General features: G+C 39.7%; 1 protein-coding gene across 1 annotated transcript; it reads right to left on the bottom strand.

Annotated features, from left to right (window-relative positions):
* Positions 1-7,903: 7,903 nt before the first annotated feature.
* On the bottom strand, positions 7,904-15,749 carry LOC129745901 (2-hydroxyacyl-CoA lyase 1). Its single transcript, XM_055739279.1, has 4 exons — positions 15,498-15,749; positions 15,116-15,238; positions 8,337-9,649; positions 7,904-8,278 (listed from the first exon to the last, which is right to left on the bottom strand). The coding sequence occupies exons 1-4, from the start codon at positions 15,543-15,545 to the stop codon at positions 8,059-8,061; spliced, it is 1,704 nt and encodes a 567-aa protein (XP_055595254.1). The 5' UTR covers positions 15,546-15,749; the 3' UTR covers positions 7,904-8,058.
* Between the last annotated feature and the right edge of the window lie 1,220 nt (positions 15,750-16,969).

The raw sequence follows: 16,969 nt of genomic DNA, 5'->3' as shown, positions 1-16,969 counted from the left end.
CGTAGTATGCCCGCAATGTGTTAATTCCTCAACAAAATAGTAATCGGAATCTGAGTTTTTGAATATTAATTTTTAATAAAATTTCTGAAACTGAATTTAATACTTGTATTTTGAATCTGTTCATTTGAATTTCAATACGATTTCTGAATCTAAATTCCAGATCACAATTTAAAATATGAGCCAAGAAGTGAAATTTGATTCAGGGCCCTCAACCATAAATCAATTTAAATTCTGATGTATTGGATTTCAATTTGACTTAATTCATTCGATCTGTCATGTGAATCTCAATCAGATTTATCATTTGGGAAAATAACATTTGATGAATTTCGAATAATGAATCTGATTCTGAGTTTTCAGTTCTGAATCGCCATTTGGAACCTATGTTATGTTTGAAATGTGCATAAGAATTCAGCTTAAGAACTTTGAATCTGAATATGAATATTAAGTGTTGAAACTTACGGTTTTCCTCGGTAGCAGCAAGCAGCAACTTCTGCTGCCACGAGCAGAACCAAAACAGTTTGTTTTGGTTCCGCGTGCTTTGAGTCAATTCGCAATTGAAACAATAGCGGTGATGATTGATGATGACAGCTGATGATGGTAAACACGGTACAAATGTTTACATCATCACACTGTGAAGCCAAACAACTCAAATTGGGTTTGTGGTAACACAACAGTGTTGCTAGATATTCTGGGTAAGAATATCAAAGTACTCATTGAGAAATGAGTACTTTCCCGGTTAGGGAATATAAGATGTGGAAATGACAATTAGCTATCGCTAATTAATATAGTTGTAATCTAATGACCTCATAGACGAAACATGAATAAAGATAACTCTATTTCACCAATGAAACCTGCGTTTTCAACAGGTTATATGCCCAGATACGTCTGGATTTTCGGAAATACGAGTTAGTGAGAGGGGTACTCTCAAGTTTACCAGACTTGCGGTTAGCAAGTGCTTCAGCAGCCAGCGCAGTAGGACCAGCCAGGTCGAGGAGCCAGCCACCAGCCAGAGGACCACCGAAGAGGGCCAGCCAGCTGATGTTGGACCAACCAGCGCCGAGACGAGCCAACCTAGGGTCCCCGAGCCAACGGAGATGGACCAGCCAGGGCAGAGGCCAGGCAGCCAAGAGTCCACGGCCAGCCAGGAGGTATCGCCAGAGCCCGGGGAGGTTCGCGGATTGAGAGGGTTACTCTCGATGCCGTCACGAGCCACGTTGCGGTTAGCAAGCGTGAGCTCACGGTCGACGGCCGGGAGGAGTCCCAGAATCCGCAACCGAGATGGTACAGCGCGAAGGTCGGTATATCCACCCCGGAAACATTGGGTGGAGCCGATAGCCGAGAGGGTTACTCTCGTGCTGTGGTTGTGCGCTGTGGTCAGCAGTTATGAGCTGATCCAATCGCAGAAAACCACCAGCGCAGAGGATCGTCAGCGCAGAGGCCACGAGATGCTTCAGGTCAGCCAGAAGGTGCCACTGAAGTTCGAGGCCGGGAAGTCGGGTTCCGAGAGGGTAACTCTCGATGCAGACACGAACCGCGCTGCGGTTAGCAGCATGGTTTCATTTCCGACGGCAATGAGGAGTTTCAGGATCCGCAATTGGGCTGCGCAGGGGAGGAAAGGTCCAGCTGCAGCAACACGCCGGATTAATTGGGTGGTGCTAATAGCCGAGAGGGTTACTCTCGTGCTCTTGTTGTGCGCTGTGGTCAGAAGTTTTGAACTGATCCAAGCGCAGAGGATCACCAGCGTAGAGAATCGGCAGTGCAGAGGCCAGGAGATACTCCAGGTCAGCCAGAAGGTGCCAATGGAGTTCGAGGCATGGAAGTCGGGTTCCGAGAGGGTTACTCTCGATGCCGACACAAACCGCGCTGCGGTAAGCAGCGTGAGTTTATTTCCGACGGCCGGGAGGAGGACTCTCGGGATCTGTAACCAGGATTGGTCAGGTCCGAATGCTCCAGATGGAGGATTAGCCCGTATCGGAGATTGGAAGAAGCTGTTTGCCGAGAGGGTTACTCTCGTGATGTGGAGCTACGCTGCGATCAGTACGCGTGAGCTTATCCAAGCTTACAGAAGGATTTTTCTGTGGCTTTTGCGGAGATGTTTTGGGCGACGGTTAGTTGCCAAATACTTCAGCACTATATTCGATCCAGATGGGTCGCATGCAGCTGAACGTTGCCTTCCGGTTTTATGGAGCGCTCGAAGCGTTAAAGCAACGGAGCGGAAAGCCATAAAGCTGCAAGTCGAGACGACTATTCTCGTGCTTAGTAGCTGCGCTGCGGTTAGTATGCGCAAGCTTGTTTCCGGCGGATGGTTAATGTTTCGGGTGCTTCGAAGGAGGTGGTTTCAGCGACGGTTAGTCGCTAGCGCAGTCAACCAGTTCTTTCTGCGGATCCCTGCCGAGAGTGCAGATTCTCGAAGTCATCGCGAAATGAAGGCTTTGAGAGGGAACGCGAACAAAGCGACAAGAGGTTGCTTCTCTGGGGTTACCAGAAAGCAACATGCAAGAAACTCTCGTCGTTCGCGTGCTGAGGTTATCAGCCACCAGAATCTACGAATCATCAATTCCGGTGCCAGTCAGCGTAAGGCGCGAGACGAGAGCGACTACGAGAGTAGCGATGGCGAAGATGACGATGATGATCAAGATTCCGTAAATCCCGAGCCGGCCCAGAGACGCCATCAGCGAACTGGAGAAGCTAATCAACGCTACGTGGCTAACGTAGCCGCTGATGATGAGGTATATAGAGCTACTTCGAATCGCCAGCAAGCTCTAGGGCCAAAAGGAACTGTTTTTCAGGAAGACCACCGCTGCCATGAAAGAGCACGAGATTCGGGCTGAACGAAGTGAGGTTATCACTGAGCAGCCGTTCAACGATTTGATCGGTTGTATGCTGTTTTCGAGGCCGAACATCAGTGCTGCGGTTGGCGTACTAAGCAACTATCAAGCAGCCCTGGATGAGAGCGAGATATGGGAAGCGGTTAGCTTAACCCATGTTACAGGAAACCCATTCTATGTTTCGTACACATGGGTCTTCTGTAAGACAGCTATCGAAAAAGCCCTGGAGAAATACGCGGCATGGGAGGTGGTTGGCTCTAGGTCCAGTGAACTCTAGGTCACAGGTTTCGTGGCATGAACGTTCACTGGACGAAGATGAATGATTCTGAGGTTATCACCGAACAGCCGTTCAAAGAATTTATCGGTTGTTTGCAGTATCTGGCGATATCATCGAGGCCAGATATTTGTGCAGCGGTTAGCGCACTAAGTAAATACCAGGCCAGCCCGGCGGATAGCCACTGGCGAGGCCTGCAGCGTATTCTGCGATACCATCGACGTATGACCGATATGGCGTTGGTATACCGCAGAAACGCGAAATTGGAACCACTCGTCGGACATGCTGATGCAGATTTTGTCAACGACTCCGATGATTGAAGATCTGTACCTATCAGTTTACGCTTACATGATCTTCGGGAATCTAGTTTCGTGGCCAACGAAACGTCAGCAGACGGTCAGTCTGTCGTCGACCGAAGCTGAGATAGGAGTCTTTTGCCATGTGGTCAAGGAAGGTTTGTGGTTAACAAACTTCCTTGGTGAATTGGGTGTGGTTAGCACTCCTTTCACGTTAATGGAGGACAACATCCCTTGCATCCAGTATCTGGAAGAGGCGCGGACTCATCAGCGGATGAAGCATCTGGATGTGAAGAATGCTTTCATCAGAGACATCATAAGAAGCGGCCAGCTATCTTTGCGACTTATCTCTACTGAGGATCAGCCAGCTGATGCGTTCACGAAGGCGTTACCAAGGGCGAGGCACGTGAAGCTGTTCAGCATTCTCAATCTGCGAATTGAGGGGAGGTGTTGAAACTTACGGTTTTCCTCGGTAGCAGCAAGCAGCAACTTCTGCTGCCACGAGCAGAACCAAAACAGTTTGTTTTGGTTCCGCGTGCTTTGAGTCAATTCGCAATTGAAACAATAGCGGTGATGATTGATGATGACAGCTGATGATGGTAAACACGGTACAAATGTTTACATCATCACACTGTGAAGCCAAACAACTCAAATTGGGTTTGTGGTAATACAACAGTGTTGCCAGATATTCTGGGTAAGAATATCAAAGTACTCATTGAGAAATGAGTACTTTCCCGGTTAGGGAATATAAGATGTGGAAGTGACAATTAGCTATCGCTAATTAATATAGTTGTAATCTAATGACCTAATAGACGAAACATGAATAAAGATAACTCTATTCCACCACTGAAACCTGCGTTTTCAACATTAAGAAATATTCAACCTTGATATTAAAAATGCACATGTGGCCCTCAGACCCAATGCAATGGGGTATAAGTGCAAAATAGTCGATTTTGAGTTAATAATGTCAAATGATTCTTCATATTTCAAATTGTATATGATGGTTCTTTCAGATTTTTTGATTTTTTTAATACTTTTAGATTCGAATGAAAAAAGCATTTTTTTAAAAAGAATATGGAAAATGACCAAACAAAACACTTTAAACTTTTCGTGTTTACACGAAATAGGCTTTTATACATTTATACCCCTTAGGCTCCAAGGGATCATATGATAAGTTCGAAAAGCAAAATTGAAATTTGAAATGAAATTAAAAACCGGATTGGAACCAGGATTTCTTATTGAAAAATAAAAAGACTTAACTGAATACAGAATCCGAAAATGAAATCAGAATTATATTTTGGATTTTGATAATATGGAATCAGAACCTCCAATGAGATCTATCTCATTTAACATTTAATATTCAGAATTGAGTTTCTATCCACAAGGGAGAAAATTTTGAAAAACTATAACAGAATACTAAACCTTGGGGTTAGTTTTCAAGGATTTGGCATCAGTTCAGATTTCAAATTGTTACTCTTGAATAATAACATTCAATCATAAAAATTTGATTGAGATTTTGAAATTTTGAGAGCAGAGTAGAATACCTCTCTTGTTTTTTCTGGACTGCCATGGGGGGGGGGGGTTTAACCCTCAACCCCCTCCCCCCCTCTTCCTACGGCCATGGTTACAGGTATTTTGGTAAAATCTAATCTGTATTTCGGTAATAAAAACAGTTATTTGAGAATAATTACAGGTATTTCGGTAATTTTTTCATGTAGGTTTCTGCCAAAAATTCCCAAGCTTGAAAAGCTTTTTACTGTGTATAATGTACAATGTATTATGCGAGATGATTCGAATTTCGATTTTCGATAAAAATGAAATAAAATGTTGCAGTTTTCTGTAAATATTATCGGCATTTCGGTAACAACTGCAGATATTTTGGCGAGAACTTACATAAAAATACCGAATATTCGGTAAAGGTTACTGGTTGTTAGGTAAAAATAACCGATTATTCGGTAAATATTATCGGAATGTTTCGGTAAATCCTACCCGTATTTCAGTAAACATAACTGATACCTCGGTAAAATCTACCAGTTGTTAGGAAAATGTTACCAAACTGGTACAGCTTTCTGGTAAAAAAAATATTGGTATTTCGGAAACTCCTCCCCTTTTAATTTGACGAAAATCACCTTTTTTTCACCGTTTTTTACACGGATCTCGCGAATTAACACGGATTTGAGAGAAAATATTCAAAGGAAAACAGTTTAAATCGTTTTGAAGTTGGGAAAATCTTAGCTCTGAGACTAAGAACATGATACATGAGACCTGAGACCTGAGACATGTGACCTTAGACCTAAGACCTGAGACCTGAGACTTGAGACCTGAGATATAGACACGAGATATGAGACATGAGACCTGAGACCTGAGACCTGGGACCTGAGAAAAGATATATTAGATTTGAGACCTGAGCAAGAAGGAAATTATGCAATCAGAGCTGAACTAATTTCTCGTGGTACTAACACTAGCAGCTTGTAGTAGCGAACTCGCGACAGTATTTTTCGCCACCTACGAGTCAATCCCTTTCACGCAAGTAAAAATCGGAGCTTAACTTATTTCTCGCGGTACTAACACTAATTAATAGCTTTTCTCAGGTCTAAAGTCCCATGTCACAGGTCTAATGTTTCATGGCTCTTGTCTCATGCCTCAGGTCTCATGTCTCATGTCTCAGGTCTCAGGTCTCAGGTCTCAAGTTTCAGGTCTAAGGTCTCAGGTCTCATGTCTCATATCTCAGGTCTCATTTCTAATTTCTAATGTATGTCTCTTATCTCAGATTTCATGTCTCATGTTTCACTGTTTTATTTACAAGGTTTTCGGGAATCAACACGGTTTTTTTTTACGCGTTACGTTTATCAGTGTAAAAAAAACCTTAGTGTATTGTACTGCCCCTATTCGCATATGAGTCCCATGTGCATTTTCATCGTTTTTGAGTTATTGGTGGAAAACGCTTCTTTTTGCTCCAATTTACCTATAAAACAAGTTTTTGTTCGAAGTTTGTTCCCAAAATTTTGAAAAAAATATGACCCCTGATGTGTCCCATGTGAAAAATATTCGCATATGAGTCCCATGACCGAAATTCAGCGCCAGAGCTTGCCATTGAAGGAAAGGATAGATAGAAAATGAAGTAAATCTATAATTCAATGCTTAAAACATAATTTAAATAAAAATTGAACGTATAGTAGTAAAATGATTCCGATGAAATCTGGTTCTTAGTCACAAAAAACATTAATAAGTAACTGGTAATCAAAATTATTTTTTAGACAAAAATCAACCAATGAACTTCGCTCAATAGATCAGTATTCGGTCAGGATGGTTCCTTCGTGGGTAATTTCGACGATCTAATGTGTGATCGGGTGGGTGGTACTTGAAGTGTTGTTTCGGTAACAAAATAACAAACATTTTTCATTACTTTTTTCTATATGCACAACAATATCAATACCACTGTTTTCGTTTATTACCTTGAAAGATGATCCCGGAAGAAATCTCCTTCTTTGACTTGAATCCAGCAGACTTTTGGTCGATGTTATCTATACGTATCCGTAGCACACATTGAATTAAATGATGATATGATATCTGATAAATTCGCCGCAGTTTCACTCGAATGAAAACAAAGTTTTGGAAAAACACTGGAAAACCCATCCCACTTAGCGAAAAATCCTTTATTGAAATCAGTTTGGAATCAAGATCTTTCGATAACTTTCATCTGTCATCAAAAAGAATGTTAAACAAATGAAAAAAAAATTTAGAAAAGTACTTGCTTCTTGCCGATAACTTTACCACCAAAGACTCATTTGCGAATAATCTCTGTTCGTGGGTTAAGAATATTCGCATATGAGTCTCATCAGTGTTTTATTGAAATTTCTCCGTAATTATTAGTTAGTATTAGCCCAAAAGTAAACAAAAGTATTCTTTGAAGTGTTTTCTATCCGAACTATTGATAGGTTTTGCCAACAAATGATGCATACGATTGTTTTTATGAAAACAAGTTTCAAACTTTACAAGCGTTTTTCTCGGTTTGCAGTTTTTACACATGGGACTCATATGCGAATAGGGGGAGTGTAGGACTTATAATTTTCTTTTCTCAACTTTAAGCTGCGTTCTGTCTTCCATTGGAAAGAAAATTTTAGTTGCCAGTTACAATTCCAACTGTTTGTATCTTTTTTTGTTAATCTTGAAATTTGCTTCGAAATTTGTACTTTTTAGCCTGAATATTTGTTATTTATTCGAAGAATGATTTTTTTTTCTAAAGAATTTCAATCTAATATAGCTTTAAAATGTTAAATTTAAAATTTTATGGAATACCTTTGAGTGAACATTTAAAAAATTACGTACGCAGAACTTCTAACAAAAAATTTGACCTAATGTTCCGATGGATTTTTTTCTTGAACAGCGTAATAGATAGAGGAGAATCTTCTCTATTATGTGGCAAATTTTCAGAGATTCCAAGTCTCTATTCTTAAACTTCCAAGTAAAATACAACCTGAGTAGACTGAAATCAAGAAAACGGGTTAAAAATACATAACTTTATTGATTTGACTATCATAACTGAATACTACAACTCTATATGCCATGCACCAACATTTTAAGCTTGTATATTTAGTACGGAATTGGATATATTAAAGCCCAGCGTGTTACTCAAACGGTAGCATCTCATTCGCTTAACCTACAACTTCGATTCGGTCAACCATTGGAAATCCTGTGGTTTTCGGTCGGCCTGGGGGCTTATGATCACATTTACAATGGTCGGTTTGTCGGTCAAAATAAGCGCCTCCTTAACAGCACTCTGCAGCTCCGGAATAGAACGAACGAAATATCCCTGGGATCCGAACATGTTCATCATGTTTTCGTACCGCGTTTCCACATTCAGAGACGTTGGAGGAGTTCTGGAATCAAAAATAATTTATCACTAACAAGATAAAAGGCAGAAAATCCTAAACTTACAATTTGGTCAAATCGCCAGCCGAACGAATATCATCGTAAGTGGCTTTATCGAACCCGGAGTAGATTCCGCCGTTGTTGACGATAACAATGACTACCGGAAGTTGATAGCGAACCATGGTTTCTATTTCCATTCCCGAAAATCCAAACGCCGAGTCTCCTTCAACACAAATCACCTTCTCTCCTGGAAAACGATCTCGACAAACCAACGCTGCGGCAATGGCAAAGCCTGGACCTACTCCCATGGTTCCAAATGTTCCGGCATCCAAACGATGCCGGGGCCATTTGTTGTGCAAGAATGAACGTCCTATATCCATAGTATTTGCGCCTTCGCTAACGATGATGGCATCTTTCGGAATCAACTCTTGAAGATGGTGGAACACAGCGTGATAATTCAATGGAACCTGCGTATTGGAAGCCATTTCCTGAACAATCTTACGGTTCTTATCGCACTTGGCTTTAAGGTCCACCCACCAATCGTTATTTTTGTCGAAGTAGTAATGCATTCGAGCCATTTCGTCAATCAACTGCTCCGTAAATGGAACAATGTCCGATTGAACGGCAACGGTACTCAGTACGCTGTTGTGCATTTCTTCAGCATTGAGATCAACCTGAATGACTTTAACATCGGGTGCGAAGCGAGGGTGTCGGCCAAAGTGCAGCATCCAGTTCAAACGTGCTCCCAGAAGCAATATGACATCTGCCTTTTGCAATGCCAAAGTTCTGGCTGGGGCCACACATTGTGGATCCAAATCAGGGACCACTCCTTTACCCATCGGAGTAGGCAAAAACGGTAAGTTTGTCTGATGAACCAGTTGCCTTAAATGAAGTTCTGCCCTAGCGTAAGCAGCCCCTTTTCCGATTATTACCAGAGGCCTTTTAGCGGCAGCCAATAAATGTGCAGCTTTTTTGACGCATTTTACATTCGGGAAAATGATTGGTGGTTCTGGATGAGCGTACTGCTTAGGAATGCTATCTTCAGGAACTCTAGCCAGTAGCAAATTGCCCGGGAAGTCCAGATAAGCTGCTCCAGGTCTTCCGTAACATGCCAACCGCACAGCTTTCTCCACGTGCAAAGGAATGAGGGCGACACCTGGTGGTCGGGCAGCGTACTTGCAGTAAGGTCTGCTCAGCTCGACTTGAGGACATTCCTGAAAACCACCAATACCTTCGTGGTCCTGGAAGGTAGATCCTCCGATGACTAGCAGAGGCCAGCAGTTGACCTGGGCGTTTGCCATTCCACCGGTTACGTGCAGCAAGCCCGGACCGGATACGACCAAGCATACACCAGGCTTTCCGGTGAGGTATCCAATGGCCTGTTGATGAAGAAAAGTTTATAAGTAAGTGCTTCATTTGAAATTTACTTTTTAAAAAAGAAACAATAAATTCTGGGGACAAAAAAAATGAAATATTTGTTCATAAAAAACAGAAATGAGGAATATTTTTAGAACTTTCATTACAATTTTCACAGATTATAATTATTTCAAGAAAAATAGTCAGTTAAAACCCCCAATGAACTAGCGTTCGTCTAAAAGGTTTAAATTTAAATGAAAGTGAACAAAGGTGGGATTTTAAATAAATCTAAAAAACAAGACATTGAGATTTTTCAAACCAAATGTTACCCGTTTAAGGGAGAGAGGGTATAAAATACAGACCAACAAACTGACAATGAAACATAAAAGCTGACTCAAACATACATTTCATATCGAATCAATTGTTATAAAGAAATTACAAAACAAAAAACCAACTCAATTCTGACAAGTTTTCTGACTGAGCTACTGACTTGTTTTCTGAATATTTGTTCGACAACCAATTCTGAATGTTTTTCCGACAGTTTTCAGACCTTTTTTCTAACCAGATTTCTGACTGTTTTTCCGACCGTATTTCTGAATATTTTTCTGAATAGGATTCCGACCGTTTTACCAAAGGAGTTTCTGGCTGTTTTGCTGAATGGGTTTCCGACTGAATAGCTGTATGAGTTTCGGATTGGGTAGCTGAATGGATTTCTGACAATTGGGCTTGGGCCTGCTAAAAAGAATAAAGCTTGCTCTTTACTCTTACACAAATTTCCATAAGAATGACAGCTAATCGGAGTGAAATTGGAGTGAAGGCTATTGCTTTCTCTGTTTCACTCATGAGAAATCGTATACCGGGATTGCGTGCGCGCCCATCGCCAATATACCGAATGATTCTCTGACAACACCTACGAATGAGCTTAACATAGCAGTCTCAGCTCTCTGACATAAAATCCAACACCAAAACCTACCTCATCATAATTTCGGACCAATAGTCAAACCGTATTACTTTTGATTTGTACTCCGATTACTTCATTCCGATTGAATGATTGTGTTTGTGAGTGTATGTGTGTGTGTGATGCAGAGTTGCGTTACAGAGTCCTGGTTTTTTCATGCCCGATTGCATGAGAAATAATCCAGTATGATGCTTGGTGAACAACCGCTAAATGATCCCGTCGATCAGACTATCCGAAAACCGAAATCCAACGCAACTCTGAAATGTTACCGAATGATGAAAGCCGAATATTTGAATCTCAAAGATTCCCGATAACGGATTACTCCTGGTGGTGGAGTGACTGCACAAAAAAACTTTCTGAAGTTTTTTGTATGTTCGAAGGCACGCTGGAAAGCCATGGTATTTCCATGCCCGATTGCAGAAGAAATAACGCAAAGTAATAGTTGATGAGCAACCGTCAAAAGCATGTTCTGTATCCGCGATCAGATTATCGAATTTCAACGCCTACTCTGAACATATTTGTGAGTAATACCGAACCGCATTGCTGAAGGATGAATTCCGACTGAATGCCGAATGGAACCTTGCTTGGTTCCCTCAATGATTTTCCCAAATGTTATTCAGAGTACATACTAGAAGTGAAACTGAAATAAGTATCCAAAGAAATAAGTAAAGATTTTTTAGGTGGTTTGCTCAGTTTTTTTAACACGGCTTCTTATAACAAGGCTGAAAGCAGGCTTGAAAATTTTCATTCATTCATATGGACGGCGAAATATATTTTTGGATCACTATACCCAAGAAAATATGATCAGTCATGGTTCATGTCATGACAGAAATATTCCTATCATGTGAATGAAAATACCATTCATATTCACGTGAGGTAAATAAATGTCACGTATGAGAAGAGTGAGCAATGAATGAAATTTGGGAATTAAATGGAATCTTTAAAAAAAGACGCAGCAAACAGTTATCTCTATTTTCATCTTTTAAATACTATTGCTAGTTAGCATTTGTTATACTACAGCATATTGAAAATTTGCTTGGCAAACGAAGCAGCCAAAAATTGCACTGGCGATCTATGTTATGACCAGTTTTAACCATCATGTCATGACTGAAATATTGGAGATCTCAATGATCAATGACATAATGGAAAAATCTTTCTTTACCAAAATAAACATTCATAGCATGCTTTCATTTCGAAAAAATCTTAAACTAACGACATGTGAGGAAAAAAAATGGGTCACTTGTCGCAATTTTTGGCTCATGACTATGACATAATCCCGTCCCTGGCTGAAAGTCTCTTAAAATACAGAAAAAAAGGTTTTTCTTCTACACGGCTCTCGTGAATTAACAAATTTTTTGAGCGAAAATATGTCTCGTCCTATACGTTAAAAACAGATTTTATTCCGCGTAAAAAAAAACCTTATTAAAATATATAACAGGTTTTTTGCTAGGGAAGAGGGGTGATCGACACTGAACCCAAAAACACTTAAAATTCACTTTCAGTGAAATGAGGAAGTTCAGTGTATTTTTAAATTTCAAGTGGCTCATGTATATTTTACCTACCCCTCACTCAAGTTTCAAGTGACCAAATCAAACTCATCACTTAAGTTTTGAGTGACTGGCACTTGAAATTCCTCTGAATGTCCACTTATTTCGTCGCTTACTTCAATTTCATTAGATGCTCAATGGAAATTCACTTGACCGGTCACTTAATTGTACATTTTACTTGACTGGTCGTTTGAAATTTAAATGAATGTATCGGTGGCAAATGTCAGCTATCTTTTGAAAGATTCATTTTATTATAGAAACTTAACAGAGTTGTGTTTGAACCGGCAGGTGCAGAAAAATAGCAATATATTAGTTTCTCAACAACTAAATACACATATTTCAAATTTAGTACCTGCCCACTTGGAAATCCCTTAGTCACTCACATTACATTCATTACGGACACTTAAAATTAACATGAATTACCAAATGGGCAAAATTCACTCCAGAGGTCACTTACAGTTCATGAGAAAATTATTTGCAGTGTGTTCCAAATTTGCTTACAAAAGAGCTCTGTTGTGGTATGAGCCTACTTGGTTGAATGATTCAACTGAATCAAAGCAATCGAAAGATTCCTTTTAATTCAACCACGGTAAATAAAACGTTCATATACCAGTATTTCGATAGCAACTTACTACCTTCTTCAGTGAACGTTTTCGATTGATGAATGTGTATCGTGTCCCTCCCTTATATTGTCCGGGTTAGGTAAGCTACTATTAGGTAGCAGAAACCTCCGAATGCAGTCGAATTGCGACACAAGTTGACAAAGTTCGATATTGAACTAGTGTTCACTAGCTCTAATAATCAACTGAAATCCATCTTAGGATCGACAAAAGATCCAGTGGAGCTCCTTCATAGATCTGGTGTGTACAAAATCAGTTGTTCCGACTGTGATAAGGTGTACATTGGACAAACCAAAAGGAAGTTGATTGATAGATTCGAGGAACACATGGCTATAGCTAGATCTGACTCAAAGAAGAAAATTCTTCCTTCACAGAATCCTAGATCTGCAGTAGCTTTACACATGTGTGAATCTGGTCACTCTATTGATCGAGGAAATGTCTCGCTGATCCGGTCTTTGAATAGTAATTCGCTTAAATTGGATGTTGCTGAAAGCATTGAAATCTTCAATGAAAAATCAGTTCATCTCTTAAACGGAGACACCGGTCTAGGGCACACTTGGTTGTTCAAATTCTTAGGTAAAAAGAAGTACAATAATTTACCTGACAATGCCCAAAAACGGGTAGAAAATAATTTAGCACTACCAGAAAACACCCAGAATAGGGTAGGTAGACCCAAAATACAGACAACGGCACAACTGCCGAGCATTCGGAGGTTTCTGCTACCTAGTAGTAGCTTACCTAACCCGGACAATATAAGGGAGGGAAACGATACACATTCATCAATCGGAAACGTTCACTGAAGAAGGTAGTAAGTTGCTATCGAAATACCGGTGTATGAACTTTTCATTTACCGTGGTAGAATAAAAAGGAATCTTTTGATTGCTTTGATTCAGTTACAAAAGAGGGTTTCTTTGATATATCTGGAGTTTCTTTGATTTCGCCGTAAGAACCAATATAAAAAAATTTTGTTATTGCCTGCAAACAATTAATAAACATGTATTCCATGTGAGGTAAAAACTTGGTTTCATTTGATCAATGGATAAATTTTACAAAATGATTTGAATTTAGGACGTAGGATGTCTTTTATATTTTTAAGTGTAATTTGGTTTGTTCGACGTTTTGCACCACACTGGATTGGCGTGCAAAACAAAGGTCGCATAATAACTGTTCAGCCTGTTGGTTTTTCTCAGAAAATGCTTCGGGGAGTTTTTGAAAATTAAAAAAAAACTTGAAGAAATTCGTTCGTAAGGGTGCTTAAAGTCGTCTCAATTTGTTGCTAGGCAAGATCTATAATAATAAATATTTAGCTGGATAAATAAATAGCTCATATTTTTTCATCACAGTGGCCGTCTACAACACTAAACCCGTTAAGTTGAAATCGGAGGTTCTGTAGGGCGCATACCACTCGCACGGAACCAGACAACTTTCCAGGGATTCAAACGTTAGTTCATTTTTTTAAGCTCTGTTTTAAGGTGGCTTGGCACAAGAATTTTTTGCGAAATATATGCTAATAATTGCATCATTCTCAAAAGAGCCATACCGTGAACCTTAGTACGTGAGGCAAATTAGTCCAAATAAGCAAGTTTAAGACACATGAAATAAAATTTTCTTATTTAATTCATTAAGGCGAGGTAGAAATTCAAAGTAGAATAATGTTTAGACAGAAATGAAAGTATTGATAGGTGGAAAGATCAAAGCTTGAGCGCTTTGGGTAGAAGAAATTGAATAGTTGGTGAAAATGTGAGCAGGGCTTTTGTTTTATGACCAGCTTTTGAACTACTTGCGTGATTCTTTGCCCCTGCGCCATTCAATGTTGATAGGAAGGGATGAAAAAACTCATCGCATTCCTAACCACATTGAAATACGGACGGTTCGACTTGGCCTACGCAATGCCTAAGGTCGAAAGTGCATGTATTCTTGAAAAACTAAACTTATGCCTGGATCGAATACATTAGCCTAATTCATATCTATTTTCGCATTGCATACCGAGTTATTTTTAAATAGTAGATTTGAAAAATGATAATAAAACTTTAACAACGATTTTCTCTAAACATTTCAGGTGGCTCATACGACCTAATCAAAACAAACTCTAGAAAGGTATTTAAAAAAATGCAACAGAGTCAAACAAATACAAGTTATAAACTGGGTGAAACATTAAGTTCTAAGCCATAAATTGGTTTTGGCGTAATTGCTCTTTTTTTCAAGGGAGTTTAACAACCAGGGTCATTCTTCCTTAAGATCGAATATATGAAATGATGAATAATTTTCTTTGCTCAACATTGTAAATAAACCCACACGAGTACTTTGTATGTATGTTAAATGTCAACCTCCATCTGTCGGTTTTTGTACCGCATCGTAACTTACCTGTGCTGCATAGCATGCAGATTGTTCGTTTCGCATGCCAATATACTTCAATCCTTCTGCCTGCATTGCCATCGATAGCTCTATCACCGGGATTCCAACGATGCCGAATACATATTCAATTCCCTAGAATTAAAAAAGAGGCATTTTTCAATTAACTAATCCAGTTTATACAAACACGATTGTAAAAAAAATTGTATAATGCTATCAGTAGATAAACAATATTTGCCGGTGCCAACGACCAACAATCTTGCTTTATCGCCAAGTGGCAATAAAACGAAACACACTATCGCTTCTCGTACCTAAAATTAAAAATAAAGTCCTTTATCTCATTGAATGCTTAGATAATGTTATTATTTCACTAACAAAAAAAGATTGAATTTACCTGTTCTTTCAAAGCCCTGGCCAACACAGTATTTCCATCGACTTCCATTTTCCCAAAACCAATCCACCGAAGTCACGCTGTCACAATGTATCAATGTAATAAAAATCAAACTCCGCGATTATTGCAGCGTCAAATGTTTGTTATCACACGCAATCACGAAAAACGACAGCGCACAGCTCAAGCAACACCACCGATTGGACTGATATCACTTTCACTTCACCCGGTGCAAAACAACGTCTACCCACGACCGATTTCAGAGTTGTTTTGATGGCTCTCTACTTTGAGAGCGCAGCTGTCATTATTTCAGAGAGCATCAAAACAAAAATAAACTTTTGAACCGTTCGAGCGAATGCTCGTTGAAAGAATTTGCTGGGCACATATAATCGAACAACGCAACGTTTCGAACGCAGCCAGTATCTGTGTACAGTACTCAGCCAAACAAACGCTTGAAGGGAAAGCAGTCAGTAAATTCACGTTCAAATCGTTGTTAATGCCAGATTACAAACTAAATTTAATGGCCATTGAAAGGGGGTATTGCTTTCATTCGTTCTTGGAAACATCAATCACTTCATGAATAAAGAAGTGTTGCTTTGATATTCTGGCATTCATATTCTGGGCATTCACTCGAAAACAGAGCGTTAACTAAACCCTTAACAGTAAAAACAAGTGGTCTTAAATCACTCCCATGGGAAGAATCGGGGAAAATAGAGATTGAGCATTACCCTGTTTGAAGATTTTTTTTTTCACGACAGGTGGCGAAGTTCGCGTGGATGGAATCGATTCGCAAGCGTAAGATTCACGAAAGGACAAACCATCCACAATAAAAATAAATAAAGTTTTTTAAGGAATAAAGTTGACGTCCTGAGATGATACGTTAAGATATCGAGCTCATTTTATTGACAATCAAACGTTAGAATACTCACCAAGCAGCTCGGTAAAATAAACCACGTTTCCAGATCAATAAATTAGCTGCAATTAGGATATTTCTTTGTCGAAGTGAAAGCTACTGAAATTGCAGAAAGTTTTACCACGTTTTATATTCTCACGAGTTTGTAATAAAATTTGCGGCAAATTTTCTAAATAAGTAGGGGAGAGTGGGGTATCGTGGGCCATGGGGAAACGTGGGCCACTTTTAATATCTCAGATGTGTGTTGAAATAAAAATCTCAAACCAACTGTAATCGTCGTCGCTTTGCGTGGGCATATATTGTTGCTGACTGAAATACGCATCATATGTTTCTTTTATTTATCAAGCTAAAAAAAAGTTAGTAAAATTTACTTACATAATTATAAAAACACCCGCTAATTTCATCGATGGGGAACCTAAAGTGCATAACAAAAATATGCTCATACGCTTATGATCTTATTTTTGTCATGATCTTTCACATGGAAAAGGAATTTTTGATGAAACATCAATAAGTCACACAAACCCAAGCAATTTGCAAATCATAGCTTGTGGGGAATCTTGGGCCA

Source organism: Uranotaenia lowii, chromosome 2 (assembly GCF_029784155.1).
Source record: "Uranotaenia lowii strain MFRU-FL chromosome 2, ASM2978415v1, whole genome shotgun sequence".
Classification (NCBI taxonomy): Eukaryota; Metazoa; Arthropoda; class Insecta; order Diptera; family Culicidae; genus Uranotaenia; species Uranotaenia lowii.
The sequence above is the reverse complement of the archived record's forward strand: the minus strand, read 5'-3'. Positions and strand labels throughout refer to the sequence as shown.